Source organism: Colobus angolensis, unplaced genomic scaffold, assembly GCF_000951035.1.
Source record: "Colobus angolensis palliatus isolate OR3802 unplaced genomic scaffold, Cang.pa_1.0 Scaffold86, whole genome shotgun sequence".
Lineage (NCBI taxonomy): Eukaryota > Metazoa > Chordata > Mammalia > Primates > Cercopithecidae > Colobus > Colobus angolensis.
In genome coordinates this window covers 10,214,730-10,231,980 of record NW_012122487.1, presented here as the reverse complement: position 1 = coordinate 10,231,980, position 17,251 = coordinate 10,214,730, and the positions used below count along the sequence as shown (strand labels likewise).

The following is a 17,251-nucleotide window of genomic DNA, read 5'->3' as shown; positions in this document are numbered from 1 at the left end:
CAAAATTATAGGTAAATTAAATGACTCTACAAATAAGCAGGATAAAACCTTAGTAACTTTAGCAGATATATAATTCAACTGTATATGGATAGGGTCAACATTCTTTAGCTTTGCTATAACATCTTCCTTGTTATGCATGTAAACCAAACAAAAATATTTGTAGAAGCAGCAGCTCTACACATTTAAAAACAAACAGTGAAAGAACCTGATACTTACTAAATAGTGACTTCCTAAAATTCTTAGGCGTAATTTGAGGCTGTTGGCTGCTTGATATTATTCTGCACTGTGGGGAGTGGAGTCTCAGGTAAGAGACCCTGCCCTAGCCCTTGAACTCTGTGCCAGCAAGAGTTGGGAATGCTGCAAACTTGCAATCAGTGCCAGAAAGAAGGTGGAAGGCTTTTCTTCTTTTAACCACAATGCCAGCAGCAGACTAAGGAGTGGTGTTACCCACACTACGTGAAGCGTTGTTGAGTCTACTCTTGCTGGGAGTATTGTGTCTCAAACCAGGAAGTGTTCTAAGTGTGGAATGAGTGAAGCATGCATCACATCAGTCTGTTGTGACTGAGGCATTCTTTCAAAACCTATCATCTGACTCCAACAATGTTCCTATTAGCCACTAGTTTTTCTTTCTTTTTAATGATAAATAAGAGGCTCCCTTTCCTTCTCTGTGAACACAACATAACTAGGGAAGAAACTCAGTCTCTTAAAGTCCTCCATAGTTTAACACTCATTCTTAGATTCCTTATGCATTTTGAATAGAAAAAAAAAAAAAAAGAGGCAAATCCAGCTTATACATATGGTGGTCTTAAAAGGAAGCACATAGTAAAGTATAAAAAAATCATATCACAAATAAAAACAATACAATAACCATTTTTACAATTTTACTCTGCAATATATTATTAGGCTTAGAGAAACACTGAGTTTAGGTGGTTGTTGACATGGCAAATACTACTAATCAAAGAAAGAGAGGTAGTTGGAGATGGACAAGAAAAGTACAAGCAGCGAGGGAGCGCTACTAAGAGTGATATGACTGAAGAATTTTTCCCTCTGTCTTTCTCAGTCCCCCCTATGTTCCCTCTCCTACCTGTTGCTGAATTCACTCCTACCCCAAGCCCCCATCCTGGACTCATTACTGCAAAGTCTTCTCAACTGATTCCCCAAATCAAGATGTAATTAACTTCTCAGGCTAAGAGCAATTAGAAAAACATCTCACACATTTTTGTCCTTGTTGTTTGTGGGCATTTTTGTCTGTTTATTGTTTTGTTTTTGTTTTTTGAGGCAGTTTCTCACTCTGTCTCAAAAACTGACGGACAGTGGCTCGATCATAGCTCTCTGCAACCCTGAACCCCAGGACTCAAGCAGTCTTCTGGTCTCAGTTCCCCGCCCCTAACCCCTTAGCTACGACTACAAGTGCGTGCCTGGCTAATTTTTAAACTTCTTGAAGAGGTGGGGTCTCGCTATATTGCCCAGGATGACTCACTTTCTTGAGAATCCTGAAATAAACAAACAAAATCATGCTCAAGAACCAAAGTAAAAGAATATATATTTTTTCAAATAGAGTAAGAAATGTCCTCAGATCAAACCACATAAAGCAGTTATGGTAGCACTAACAACACTCTATTATAGATCCATAAACATTCAATGATTTTAATATATTCTGAAAACTAGCTAAAGCATCATTCAAAATGTCTCCATTTTAAAATACAATGTCAGTAGTCATTTAACTGAAAAAAATTGAAAGGCTTGACATACTAAGCTTTTGTTCAAAAGTTTGCATTTTTTAATATTTCACTGGAACTAAAGGTTACTTTGCATATACATCACACTTTTACTTTCAGAGGAGTTTCTTCTGCAGACTTCTTTAAAAAACTATATATATATGTGTGTGTGTGTGGGTATATATGTTATCCTCAGCCTCAAATACTGATTTTACAGTCTGTGATTCATAGCAAAGGAGGTGTCCCATTTTTCTATGTTGACACACAATAATTTGACTTGTTTTTTACTGATCAGTTTCAAGCTAGATATTGCATCTATAAACTGCACTTAGCCAGCCCTATGCTGAACTTTGTAAGGGTTTTGTAATAATAAACTGTTCTTGACTGAAACACAAGCCTTTCATAATTACATGTCACAGTGCAATTCTTATGCAATGAGCTTGTGTTTTTCCAAATTTAGGACCAAGCATGTAGTTTTATCAGTGAGCTGAGATTTGGTCTTGTTTTCCGTGATTCTATAAGTGGTAGTTCTAACTTTGAAATGGGTCACCTAACTTATAACTATTTTCTTCATTTCTTTTCAAAAGGGAGAAATACCAGCAAATTTCTGGCATGTTGATAAGAAAGTTCAGCATTTTTTTATCTGACATGAAATATTTCATTTAGAATGCCTACGTTTCCTCTCCGTATAAGCTTTCCTAGAGTCAGATATGATAGAAACAAACTCTGAGATGTATATACCTATGTTCTTACAAGTGTAAAACTTGAATGATGTCACTGGAAATGGAGCCTCAGAGTGACCAGGAACACAAATACTTATTTGTCGCAGAAATAGAGGGGCACATACTTTGAAATATTTCAATGGAAATCAAAAATTGTAGTTTACTGGACTGAAATTAGTATCCTCTACTAATACATTTTTGACACAAACCCAATGCTGATTCAAATCTGTAATCCATGTAGCTCATAATAACTTACTTGGTAGAAGTATCGCAATTAATGAATTCTACAATTGTACAAATTAAAAAATTGTACAATTTTTTAACTATACAATTAATTGTACAATTTGTAGAGTTGAAAAAATCTATAAATTAATTTATAGACAAATTATTAAAGAAGACAATACTTTAAATAGTCATTCCCGATATTTTTTCCTTTCATAATTAAAGTAAAAGTAAGTAGCTCAGCAACTGTTCCCTCTTAAAACTGCTGCTATCTCAGGAGTCATATAAGTTATCCTGGCTAATTAATTCTTCACTTTTGTTTGCATACGGTAACATATTGGTAGTTGGTAGGATAATTAAGTTTGATTGTACATTTTCATTGAACTTTTGATGAAATTGTTTCACTCTTTTTATTAGTATAAAATTGCTAGCAAAGTCTTCTGAAGAGAGGTTTTTTTTGTTTGTAGAGAGATGGGAAACGAACGACACCAAATATGAAGTCATTCCTCTATCTCTCATTTTAAAACCTGTTTTAAAGGTTGTAGCCACCAGGCGATTTAGTCAGGAAAACTGAAAAATCAACTGGTACTCCTAACTAAAGCAGGACGTTAAAACTCTTCTACCAGCGACAGGGTTGGGAAAATTCCTCTTGCTCTTCTTGTCTGTGATATACGGTACAAGGGTTGGCCCTGGTTTGGTCCACCTGCCAGCGGAGTTTAAAGTTTCCGAGGCTCAGAGGAACACAATGACTTGGATCAAACAGCCTAAATGGGAAGAAGGACATTTTTCCTGCATCAAGGAAGCCGTTAAACTCCTGCTAAGCTAACTAGCGCTTTTTTATGCGTCCATGCACAAGACTGAACTCCTCTTTCAGTGACCAGAGATTATTTCTGACAATCCAGGATATCCCGAAAGCTTGGAGACATATGGCTGGAAAATGAAACGACCCAGGACATCGTTTCTGGCTGCATCATTATTTTGTGTCGCGTAGTACCAGATGGACAGTCAGTGAGCGGCGCAGGGATGTGAACGGACGGTTTTATAATGTGAAAATTTTCCCTTGGTAAAGCTAAAACAGGTTTCATTTCCCTCTCTTTTCTTTCACTACTTGCTTTATTCGCCCTCTCTCTGCAATATCAGTGAACTCAACTTTGCAGTGAGGTGGCCAAAAAGAAAGAGAATGAGGCGATCTTGATCATCTTAGTGTCGGAGGAGTCGCAGCGGCCAGGGAACTGCAGCTGCGACCCCCCGCGTCCTGTGCGGATTTCAGGGCTGACACCGCGAGGGTGGTTATGGAAAGGACGGTACACTGGAGCCGCTGAGGATAGAGACCCTGGCGCCTGGAGAGGTCTGCTGATCTCGCAGCAGCCTTCGAGGCCGTGGCTGCCTCTCATCTGCTGCGTTTTATTACCATTATCGCCGTTCCCGAAAAGTCATGGAAGACAGCCCGCTGCCAGACCTCAGAGACATCGAGCTGAAGCTGGGGCGCAAAGTACCCGAGAGCCTAGTGCGCTCGCTCCGTGGGGAGGAGCCGGTTCCCAGGGAAAGGGACAGGGACCCCTGCGGGGGGAGCGGTGGCGGCGGCGGCGGCGGCTGCAGTAGCAGCAGCAGCTGCTGCAGCTTCCCTCCCTCCTTGTCGTCCTCCTCTTCGTCCTCCCCAACCTCTGGCTCCCCACGAGGTAGCCACTCTAGCGCCCTAGAGAGGCTAGAAACCAAGCTTCACCTCCTCAGGCAAGAGATGGTGAGTGTGGTGCGCCAGCCGCGGGGGCTGGGACCTGGGCTGGGCCCAAAGATGGGGGGATCTCAGAATGGGGCTGGGAGATAGGAGGGCAGGGGCTGCAGAGCGGAGTGCTGGGCGCGTGGGAAATGCTGGGTGGAGGAACGCTCAGGGGGCGCTCATCCGAAGGCAGCTGCTGCGAGGCTTGTTTATCACGGACTTTGCTCGGTCACGGCTTGCAAAGACAGCACAGTCGGCTGGCTCCAATGTGTGTACTTTCGGACAGCGCCTACTCACTGCGCCGGGCTCTATGTAGCTGCCAGCCCGTAGCCTCTTAGGCACCAGCCCGTTGAGAGTTTGCAGTTACTGCACCCATCTAAGGCCTGCTGTGTGCTGTTAACACTTCGGGTAGGTTCAAAAGGTGGCTCATCCCAATGCACTTACTGCAAAAATACTTCCTGGTTTGCCAGGAGGTGGCGTGGCAGGGTCCTTGCAGCCCTCCCTCCTAGCTCACCCTTCCACCAGTACCGCTCCGCCCTCCTGCCCTCCCTTCTTGGTGCAGCAGCCGCAGCTGTTCCAAGGCCACTGTTGAGCAGATTCTCCACAGCTGGTTCTGAAAAACAATGGCCCACTCGTCCTTGATGTACTTATGAATAGCTTTTTTCACTGTTTTGATCTCTGCGAGCAGGTGATCCCCAGGTCCAGGGGTCTGCTAAAGACCTTCTCCCACCCATCTCCCTCAAGTCTCAATCTGCAGTTGTTTTCCCTGCTGTTTGCAAACGTTTGCCTGAGCATAGGACAATGAAACAAGTACAAGATCTAAGAATACTCATTCTGGATGTATTTAGACTAAGACACTATTTACTTGTCATGAGCTCTTGGGCACGTCACTTCACTTCTGTAGACCTCCGTGAATTTGATGAGCTGATTACAGAAAATGATCCCTCCCTAAGTCCTTTGCAGAATACCACCACAAAGCAACAGCATTTTCTACCAGCTTGGAGATGAGGAAAGTTGCAACAGTGGGCCTCAAAAAGAGAGGATAATTTCATTAAATTAACTTCACAGTTGTTTTGATTTGCTTCAAAGTAGGCTAGATTTCTGTCATGCTGACAGGATGCTGGAAATGATTTCTATCATTCTATCATTTAGTTATTATAGAGTTCTATCATTTAGTGATTATTACTTTTTAGGTTGGACAAAAATTTAAGGAAAACCCTTAGGTACATAATGGAGAAGCTGGAAAGTGGAAGGCATCTTGATGAGTTTGCAAAATAGATGAAAAGATAAAATGAGAAAGAAGACAAACCAACAGGTCAGGGGATGCCTGATACCATATCACAAAGATCAGACATACGTGTGGAGACAAACAGGTAAAACTATTTTCCACAGGAAAATTCCTTGTACAAGGAATTAAGAATGTTGCTGACTCTGCAAATTAAGGACTTAATATGAGGGATGAAGATCTCAAGGAGATGAGGACATTTTATTCCTAACCATGTCTTCTGTAATTTTGCCCATGGAATGTTAATATATTCACTTAATCTAATAAATAAATCTTGTTGAAACATATTTTCTTACTCAGTAGCTCACTGATAGCACATCAAAGACAATACTGGCGTTTTGCTCGACACTCAGACACAATTTAGAGTATTTATGTATAACTTGAAAACAGTAACATTTCCAAAAACCGATGAACCCCACGCTGTCCCAAGGAATGACTGGTATGTATGTGAAGATCATTTTCTGACAAAAATAATTACGTTCCACTTAGGATGCACAACCATGCTGTCCTGTAGAGAAATTACAAGTTTTGTGAGAATTTTTAAACTGATGACATTTATTTCCATAACATAAGAGTATACATTTTACCTTCTATGTGATGAATCAAAATTAGCCTTTTTTATAGGTTGGTGGAAAAGTAATTGCTGTTTTGCCACTGGTTTTAATGGCAACCACAGCTACTTTTGCACCAACCTAATATTTATTAAGACTTTATGAGACACAATTTCTGAAACTGGGATTCATGATGAGAGTCTCTAAGGTCCCTGATAATTCATTGCGTTTGTTGTTGTTTTTTGAAGAATATTTCATCACTACTCAAATGATGGTTCTCTGGTTTAGTGGAAGCTTCATAGGCTTTGGAGCCAGATAAGCCAGGGTTTCAGACAAGTCTAAAGCAAGTCAGGATATCAATAAGACCTAATAGGATGTCAGAGCTGCCAGTCTATGTATTTATCTTCCCTGGAAAAAGGCTGGTCCTGCCCTCTGTGGTCCTCATTCTAGTCATGGCTTTTTCACTCACTAGTGTGTGGCATTGAACAAGTTATATAACCACTCTGAGACTCAGCTTTCTTGTTAACATAGGAATAAAAGCATCTCCATTAAAGCATTTTAAGAATTCAGTGAAATAATGTAAGAAAAACAACGATTACATAGGCATTCAAAAACAGTAAGGATGCTGGCAATAATGAGCATTACGTCAATGACATGGATTCTGTTGATCTTACAAAAGCAGCCCTAGATGTTCAATGCGGCTTTGGGACTGATGAAGGTCTAGATATTTTCTCCACCAGACTGACTCTATCATGGCGTCTCCCATGTCATTAGATACTCTCTGTAGAGACGATGTTTCCAAACAAACTAACAAACAAAATATGTGTAGACTTCCCTAGCTTCAATTCAACTGGAAATCTTGATTTTATTTTAGATTTAATATTTATTAAACACTTGCTATGTGCTAAGCATGCTGCTGATTGAAGTAGCATGTATTAACGAATTGTGGAGCCTGTCAGGTAGTCCAGGAAATCTGAGGAACTTAAACTAATACAGTAGCCCACCTTATCCATGGGAGGTATGTTCCAAGACCTCCAATGGATGCTTCAAACTGTGGATAGTACCAAAACCTATATATAGACTGTTTAGTCCTATAAAGATATACACAATTTAATTTATAATTAAATCAATGTAATTAATTACACAATTTAATTTATAATTAAATCAATGTAATTAATTACACAATTTAATTTATAATTAAATCAATTTAATTTATAAAATTATATATATTTAATTAAAAGCAGTAAGAGATTAATAATAACTACTAATAAAATAGAGCAAAACAGTATATTGTTATGTGAATCTCTCTCTCTCTATTTCTCTCTCTCTCTCTCGAAATACTATAATATTTTCAGACTGCAGTTGACTTTAGGTAACTAAAACCATTAAAGCAAAGCCATAGATTAGGGTGTACTACTGTATTTGGTTACTCTGGTGAGACTTTTCTATGGGTAAGCCACTGTGAATCAGTTAAACATTTTATATGTATTTTCCCGTTGGAACCTATAATCTTTTAACTAAATGTAACTGTCACCACAATTTTATAAAGCATTGAGGTTTATTGAGCTAATGCTCAAGATAGTAAGGGGAGGAGCCAGAATGAGGTCAGAACCTGAGATTTTAACCATGCCTATGCTGTCACTTCTTACACTTTAGAATACCTCCATGCTCATGTCGACACCCAGGAATAAATGAATATTTCTGTTCTTCTTCCAGAATTTCAAAACATTAAACATGTTAAACTGTTTTTGTTTACCACTAGCCTTCCCAGGAGGAACAAGCACTAAACAGTCTCTGGCTTAGGATTTGGATGAACATATTCAAAAGCCCTCTGCTTCCCAGCAATCACAATCATACCCTTTCCTTTTGGCCACTATCACCAAGATCTCCAGTAGCACTTCTTCTCAGTCCACAAGAATTGGCATGAGCAGTTCCAGGTTCTCCTGACATGACCAGTTCAAGTTTTAGAGCTCAGTAATATTCATGATGTAGGAGTGTCAAGAGCTTTTCATTGGTAGTATTTTAGTTCCGCAAGAGATTCTGTTCAGGATAAAACTTAGACCTTAGGTAACTCACTGGAAAGAACTAGAAACTTGGAATCCTGACACCATCTTGTGTTCATTTAAGCAGCACTTTCAAATTGCTGTTCTTCCAACAAGAACTCAGTTATCCTCTTCTTCTCAAATGATATCAGTTGCACAGCACTGTGTGGTGACTTCCCAGGTGTGCGGTTGAAAACACATCCTTCTGAATTGTGCTCATGTAAACTGCACTCACAGAATTCACAAGGAAAAAAACAAGGTTGTATTTTCAAGTGTACATTTCAAAGGTCTCGATCTTAGACTTCTAAATTAAACCTGAATTATTCATTTTCTTAAAAAGGGGCTAAACACTGTGGTGGCTGTTGAGATATAACTAGGATAGTATTATTTCATTTTACAGATACAGTAACTATGGCTTACAGAGATTAATTAACTATGATTCCCAGCCCGTCATTCAAACAAGAACCACTGTGAGCCTGGCTATCTGCTTGATCCAAAGTGATCCTAAATTGTACTGTATCAACGCACTATGAAATGTGCCCATTTACTGTGAATGAACATTTTTATAGTAATTTCATCACATATCTACCAATGGATCTTTTGGCATTCCTTTAACAATATTGTTTCTTTTTTAAAACAATAAATAAATGTTTCTCATAAAATTTCCAATAATACAGTAATAAATTGTATAAATAAAAAGAAAAGTTCACTTAATCTTACTCCTCCCCATTTTACTCTGTACTCCAGAGGAAATGCTGCTGACATTTTGTTTGTTTGTTTAATCCATGAGCTCAGCCATTTATCATTTCTTTGTGTTACAAACATTCCAATTATACTCTTTTAGTTATTATTATTATTATTATCATTTGAGATAGAGTTTCCCTCTTGTTGCCCAGGCTGGAGTGCAATGGTACGATCTCAGCTCACCGCAACTGCTGCCTCCTGGGTTCAAGTGATTCTCCTGCCTCAGCCTCCCGAGTAGCTGGGATTATAGGCATGTGCCACCATGCTCGACTAATTTTGTATTTTTAGTAGAGACGGGTTTTCTCCATGTTGGTCAGGCTGGTGTGGAACTCCTGACCTCAGGTGATCCACCACCCTCGACCTCCCAAAGTGCTGGGATTACAGGCATGAGCCACCGTGCCCAGCCCCTTTTAGTTATTTTTAAATGTACAATAAATTATTGTTGACTGTAGTCGCCCTGTTGTACTATCAAACATTAGATCTTATTCATTTTATCTAATTATATTAATATATCCATTAACCATTCCACTTCCCCCTAGCTCACTACTCCTTCCCAGCCTCTAGTAACCATCATTCTACTCCCTAGCTCCTTGAGTTCAAATGTTTTCATTTTTAGCTCCCACAAATAAGTGAGAACATGCCAAGTTTTTCTTTCTGTGCCTGACTTATTTCACTTGACATGAAATCCTCCAGTTCCATCCATGTTGATGAAATGACAGGTTCTCATTCTTTTTTTGTGACCAAGCACCACTTTAAAGATTAGTGCTCTATTGTGTGTACATACAACATTTTCTTTATCCATTTGTCTGTTGATGGACACAGGTTGCTTATAAATCTTAGCTATTGTGAATAGTGCTGCAATGGACATAGGAGTGAATATATCTATTTGATATATCAAATTCCTTTCTCTTGAATATATGCCTAGTAGTGGGATTGCTGGATTAAGTATTAGTTCTATTTTTATTTTTCTGAGGAATCTCCAAACTGTTCTCCACAGTGGCTATGCTAATTTACATTCCCACCAACAGTGTACAAGGGTTCCCTTTTGTTCATATATTCACCGTCATTAATTATTGTTTGTGGTTTGGATAAAAGTCATTTTAACTGGGGTGATATAGTAGCTCATTGTAGTTTTGATTTGCATTTCTCTGGTGATCAGTGATGTTGAGCACTTTTGAATATACCTGTTTGTCATTTGGATGTCTTTTGAGAAATGTCTATTCAGATCTTTTGTCCATTTATTAATCAGATTATTAGATATTTTTCCTACTGAGTTGTTTGAGCTTCTTATATATTCTGGCAATTAATTCCTTGTCAGATGGGTAGTTTGCAAATATTTTCTCCCATTTCGTGGATTGTTTCTCCACTCTGTTGATTGTTTCCTTTGCTGTGCAGAAGTTTTTAACTTGATGTGACCCAGTTTTTCCATTTTTGCTTTGGTTGCCTATGCTTATGGGATATTCCTCAGAAGTCCTTGTCCAGAGCAATGTTATAGTTTCCCTAATGTCTTCTTTCAGTACTTTTATGTTTTTGATATAAGTCTTTGATTAGATTTTGTATGTGGCAAGAGATAAGGGTCTAGTTTCATTCTTCTGCATATGGATATGTAGTTTTGCCAGCACCATTTATTGAAGAGACTATCTTTTCTCCAGCATATGTTCTTGGCGTCTTTGTGAAAAATGAGTTCACTGTAGGTATGTGAATTTGTTTCTCAGTTCTCCATTTCGTTCCATTGCCAATGTGTCTGTTTTGATGCCAGTATCATGCTGTTTTGGTTACTATAACTCTGTAGTATACTTTGAAGTCAGGTATTTCTCCAGTTTTGTTCTTTTTGCCTGGGATGACTTTGGCTATTCAGGTTCTTTTTTGATCCCATATAAATTTTAGGATTTTTTTCTATTTCTGTGAAGAATGTTATTGGTATTTTGATAAGGATTGCATTGAATCTGGAGACTGCTTTGAGTAGTACGAACATGTAAAAAATGTCAATCTTCCAATCCATGAACATGGAATATCTTTTCATCTTTTTGTGTCTTATTCAATTTCTTGCATCAATATTTTATAGTATTTGTTGTAGAGATCTTTCATGTCTTTAGTTAAATCCTAGGTATTTAATTTTATTTGCAGTCATTTTAAATGGGATTACTTTCTTGAGTGCTTTTTCAGATTGTCTGCTGTTGGCATATAGAAATGCTACTGATTTTTCTGTTAATTTTGTATCCTACAACTTTACTCACCTTATCAGTTCTAATAATTTCTTAGTGGAGTCTTTAGGTTTTTCATATATAAGATTATATTATTTGAAAATAAGAATAATTTGACTTTTTTCTTTCCAATCTGGTTGCCCTTTATTTCTTTTTCTTGTCTGATTGCTCTGTCTAGGACTTCCAGTACTATGCTGATAAATAGTGATGAAAGTGGGCATCCTCATTATTTCCAGACCTTAGAGGAAAGGTTTTCAGTTTTTCCTCATTCAGTATGATACTAGCTGTAGGTCTGTCTTATATGGCTTTTATTGTGTAGTGTACATTCTTTCTATACCCAGTTTTTTGAGGGTTTTTATCATAAAGAGATGCCAAATTTTGTCAAATGCTTTTCCAGTATCAACTGAAATTATCATATGGTTTATTCCTTCATTCTGTTGATATGATGTATCACATTGGATGAATTTGCATATGTTGAACAGTCCTTGCATCCCTGGGATAAATTCCACTTAGCCATGATGAATGATTATCTTAATGTGTTGTTGAATTAGGTTCACTATTATTTTGTTGTGGATTTTTGCATCAATGTTTTTCAGTGATATTGGCCTATACTTTCTTTTTTTTTTTTTTGATATGTCTTGGTTTGATTTTGATATCAGGGTAACACTGGCCTCATAGAATGAGTTTAGAAGTATTCCCTCCTCTGTTTTTTGGAATAGTTTGAGTAGGATTATTCTTTTTAAAATGTTTGGTAAAATTCAGCAGTGAAGCCATGAGGTCCTGGGCTTTTTTTAAAAAATAATTTTGCATGTTTCATTCTTTTTTATTATTTTATTTTGTCTCCCTTCATTGTATATTTTCAATTAGCATGTCTTCAGGCTCACTAATTCTTTCTTCTGCTTGATCAATTCTGCTGTTGAGAGACTCAGATGCATTTTTCAGTATGTCAATTCAATTGTTTAGCTTCAGAATTTCAACTGGATTTTTAAAAATTATTTCAATCTCGCTTACATATCATTTTACATTTTCATTATCCTATTTATTGGATAGGATTCTGAATTCTTTTTTTTGTGGTTATATTTTTATCTTTTTTTTATTATTATTATACTTTAAGTTCTAGGGTACATGTGCACAACAGGTTTGTTACATATGTATATTTGTGCCATGTTGGTGTGCTGCATCCATCAACTCATCAGCACCCATCAACTCGTCATTTACATCAGGTATAACTCCCAATGCCATCCTTCCCCCTTCCCCTCTCCCCATAATAGGCCCCGGTGTGTGATGTTCCCCTTCCCGAGTCCAGGTGATCTCATTGTTCAATTCCCACCTATAAGAACATGCGGTATTTGGTTTTCTGTTCTTGCAATAGTTTGCTGAGAATGATGGTTTCCAGCTGCATCCATGTCGCTACAAAGGACACAAACTCATCTTTCTCTCTGTTATCTTGATTTGTTTAGTTTCTCAAACCAGCTATGTTGAGTTATCTGTCTGAAAGGCCACAGATCTCTGTCACTGGGATTGTTTACTGGTGCCCTTATTTAGTTCATTTGGTGAGGTCGTGTTTTCCTAAATGATCTCGATGCTTGTGAGTGTTCATCAATGTCTAGGCATTGACAAGTGAGGTATTTATTGTAGTCTTCATAGTCTGGGCTTGCTTGTACCTGTCCTTCTTGGGAAGGCTTTGAAGAAGTACATAAAGAAAACTGAGTGTTCAGATCTAAGTATTTGCCTATTGCAGCCATATCTGCATTAGGGGGAACGCAAGCCCACTAATAATATGACTCTTGCAGACTAACAGAGGTAGCACTTTGGTGGTTTGGGGTACTAGATAATTCCCTGGATTACCAAGTAGAGACTCTTGTTCTCTTACTTTACCCCAAATGAAGAAGTTTCTCCTGTGTTGAGCTTCCTAGAGTTGGGGGAGGGATGACACAAGTACCTCTGTGGCCACCACTAGTGCAACTGTGCTGAGTCAGACTGGAAGCCACCACAGTACTTGGTCTCACCCAAGGCCTGTGACAACTATTGTCTGGTCACCACTGATGTTTATTTAAGGCCCAAGGGCTCTTTAGTCAGCAGGTGGTGAATCATTCTAAACGGGTGTTTTTCCCTTCAAGGTGGTGAGTTCCCTTCTGGCCCAGAGAGGGTGTAGAAATGCTATCCAGGAGCAAAGGTCTGGAGTCGGGAACTTTAGGAATCTAGAATCTACTTGGTACTTTATTTTACTGTGGCTGAGCTGATAACCAAATTCTGAGACAAAGTCTTTTTTACTCTCCTCTATTACTTCCTCAAGCAGAAGGAGTTTCTCCTCATGGCCACCACTGCCCTAGGCCCATGGCAAGTACTGCCTGGCTACCACTCACGTTTACTCAAGGCCCAAAGGCTCTTATTCAGCTTATGGCAAATCTTGCCAGGCCTGGTTATCTCTCTTAAGGGCAGTGGGTTCCCTTCTGGCCCAGCGTGTGTCTAGAAACATCTGTTGTCCGGGAGCTAGGGCCTGGCATGGGGGCTTCAGGACTCTGCTTGGTGTTTTATTTTACTGTGGCTGAGCAAGTATTTAAGTTACAAGACAAAGTCCTCTTTACTGTATCCTCTTTTCAAACAGAAGGTGTCTCTGCCAAAACTGTGAGCTGCACTATCTGGGGCTGGGGGAGGGGGTGACACAAGCACTCCCTTGGCTGCCCCAGCTGATGTCTCACTAGGTCCTGTACACCCTAAGTCTACTGGCTATGAGTCCAGCACAGCACCAGAACTTGCCTGGGAACTTTACTTCTTGAAAGGCCTAGGTTACCTTTCAAGTTTATTTATGACCCCAGAGCACTTTGGCCTGCAGTGTTGATGCTAGCCGGAACTCAAATTCTGACTGCTGGCGTAGAAAATTCCCCTCTAGCTACGTCCAATCTGAATGCTTCCAGTGTGGGAGCTAGCTAAATTCTGCCCTGTATGACTTTGCACTGTGACAGTTAGCAATGAGTTCCAATGCAAAGTCCCATAATCACTGTATTCTCCCTCCCTCAAGCACACAGATATTCTCTCTCTGCAATGCTGCACTGCTAGGAGATGGGGGAGAGGCTGTGTAAGCAATACAAGAGTCTTCTACCCTCTTCAGTGCCTTCTTCCTTGATATGATGTTAAAACTGGGTACTGTGATCTCCGATCGTTCACCTGATACTTGGTTCCTATGAAGGTACTTTCTTGTTTAGATAGTTGTTCAATTTGATGTTTCCCTGGGGGTGACAATTGCTGGAGGGTTCTATTCAGCCATCTTGCTCCACCTGTCTCAGACCTTTTTTCATGTCTTTGCCTGCATATATTTCCATTTTATATACGGACTTAATGTTGGTATATTTGGATATCATTTTTCTTATTTTACCTAATATATTTTATATTACCTGGTGTTTATTAGATGATTACAATATGACACATAGTATTTCAAACACTTTTCAAGTATTATGTAATTTCATTCTCATGCCTCGCCCACTTATGAGGTAGACACTATGGAGTGTTAGATAATATAAACCTGACAGAGCTTAAGAGATTCTTATCTAGTCAGATTTTATATTATTCTGTCACTTCTATGCAAACCCAAACTAGTTACTAATTATATAGAAAAGGTAGTTACTTCATTTTTTATAAGTGATTATTCAAACATTTAATAGTTGTTTTCTAAAGCAGATTCTGTTTACAGAGATCTGACTTAATCAGAATACTGCATTCTTCAATATAAAAAAAATTAAAAGCCTTCAAACTGGACTGTACTTAAATTATACATCATTTTTTAATGTAATTCAGTGATTCTTTTTCTGGTAATAATATTAATGAACTCTCTAAAAATTGGACTAAATGGCTAACATGTACATATGTGTGTGTGTGTGTGTGTGTGTGTGTGTGTGTGTATGTGTATATAAAACCTTGAGCCTTAAGTCTTTGTGGCTCAAAATAATCTTAGATTTACTGATGATAAAAATCTTCTTAGATTTGCTCATCTGGGATGCTCATGATAACAAAACAGATTCTGTTCTTAGAGATCAGACATCATCAGAATATTTGATTCCTCGACTGAAGACATAACATCTCTCAAATAGGCTCTTATGAGAGAGTGATGTGTAAACTAGAACTATAATATATAACTAACTAATGTCACCTCTCTTTGCTGGCCCACACCATGGAAAGTTAAACGACTGGGAAAGCAAAGAATCAGGGCAAGAGTGAGGTAAGAATTTACTTGTCTACTGTTACAATTAGACCCATCATTTCATTTGGCAGGTTCAGATTTTTCTCTATTTTTGGTGAGCAGAATAAAATTCCTATGTTTATGCCCACCTTAGTAATTTCATAAAAAGATTTTAACACAAGCATCTGTAACAGTGAACTATTACAGCTCATTATTAAAATGATACATACTACTACTAAAACATGCAAAGAGTACAAAAGTATTTAAAGTAGAAGATAAAAGTTCTTCACATTCCTCTTTCCAATTCCCATTCCCTAGAGGTGACTCTATTATGTCTTGTGTACCTTCCTGGAAATGTTCTAAATGCATACAACAATATCTAGTTTTATCTATAACTTAGCTGTAATTGTAGACATATAATTGTGTATGTTTAATTTTTAAAACTGAGATTCTGAGAAGTTCATGATGCAGCCATTTTTCTAGGTTCAGCAAATACTCTGCTATTGATTACACACACACACACACACACACACACACTTGGCTTCAAAGCACAACTTAAAATGCTGTGACTTTGAATATATTGTTGGCAAAAGACACAATTCAGAGAGAGTTAGTCTATTAGTATAAAAAATTGCAGCTGATGAGGCAAAGAGACAGAATCAGTAATCTCCAGAAACAGACAAAAGCATCATAGGACCATAGCATGGAAAGAAACCTGAGAGGTTATCCAGACAAATTCTCCACTGTCATCCTAGCCAGTTGATCATCAACTTTTGGTTGAACTTCTTCAGCAATAAGCACTTCTCTGGCTCCCAAGGCACACCATTTCATTTTCAGATACTTCCATTCAGTATATTTGTTAATTGGCATTCCAGTTGTTCCTCAAAAGACAATTCCATAATCATTCACCATGGGACAAAAAATGCTTCAGCATGTGTGCCTGAAAGTCATAGGTTCATAATTTATGATGGAAGCTTTGTTGGGTATTAAAAACATACAAAGCTCAGCCAGGCGTAGTGGCTCACGCCTGTAATCCCAGCACTCTGGGGGTTGAGGCAGGTAGGTCACTAGAAGTGAGGAATTCGAGACCAGCCTGGCCAACATGGTGAAACCCCATCTCTTCTAAAAATACAAAAATTAGCTGGGTGTGGTGGTGCGCGCCTGTAATCCAAGCTACTCAGGAGGCTGAACCAGGAGAATCACATGAACCCAGGAGGCAGAGGCTGCAGTGACCCAACATGGCGCCAATGCTTTCCAGCCTTGGTGACAGAGCAAAACTAAGAAAAGAAAGAGAGAGAGAGAAAGAGAGAGAGAGAGAGAGAGAGAAAGAGAGAAAGAGAGAGAGAAAGAAAGAGAGAGAGAGGGAGAGAGGGGGAGGGAGGAGGAAAGAAGGAAGGAAGGAGGGAGGGAGGGAGGGAAAGAAGAAAGAGAGAAAGAAAGAAAGAAAAAGAAAGAAAGAAGGAAGGAAGGAAGGAAAGAAAGAAAGAAAGAGAAAGAAAGAAAGAAAGAAAGAAAGAAAGAAAGAAAAAGGAAGGAAGGAAGGAAGAAAGGAAGGAAGGAAGGAAGGAGAGAGAGAAGGAAAGAAGGAAGGAAGGAAGGAGGGAAGGAGGGAGGGAAAGAAGAAAGAGAGAAAGAGAGAAAAGAAAGAAAAGAAAGAAAGAAAGAAAGAAAGAAAGAAAGAAAGAAAGAAAGAAAGAAAGAAAGAAAGAAAGAAAGAAAAGAAAGAAAGAAAGAAAGAAAGAAAGAAAGAAAGAAAGAAAGAAAGAAAGAAAGAACGAAAGAAAGAAAATGCATCAAAAGCCCTCCTTTTTCCTGAACCCCTCCTTGACTCCTCCAGCCCAAAAGCGCCCCTCCCTTTGTTGACAGCTA

At 38.8% G+C, this 17,251-nt stretch overlaps 1 protein-coding gene across 1 annotated transcript in view; it reads left to right on the top strand.

Annotated features, from left to right (window-relative positions):
- The first annotated feature begins 3,382 nt into the window (after positions 1–3,382).
- LURAP1L (leucine rich adaptor protein 1-like) overlaps positions 3,383–17,251 on the top strand; it is a 45,754-nt gene continuing 31,885 nt past the window's right edge. Inside the window, exon 1 of the mRNA XM_011930407.1 lies at positions 3,383–4,403. Coding sequence (XP_011785797.1) covers positions 4,098–4,403 — 306 coding nt within the window. The 5' untranslated portion in view covers positions 3,383–4,097. The remainder of the gene's footprint in view (positions 4,404–17,251) is intronic.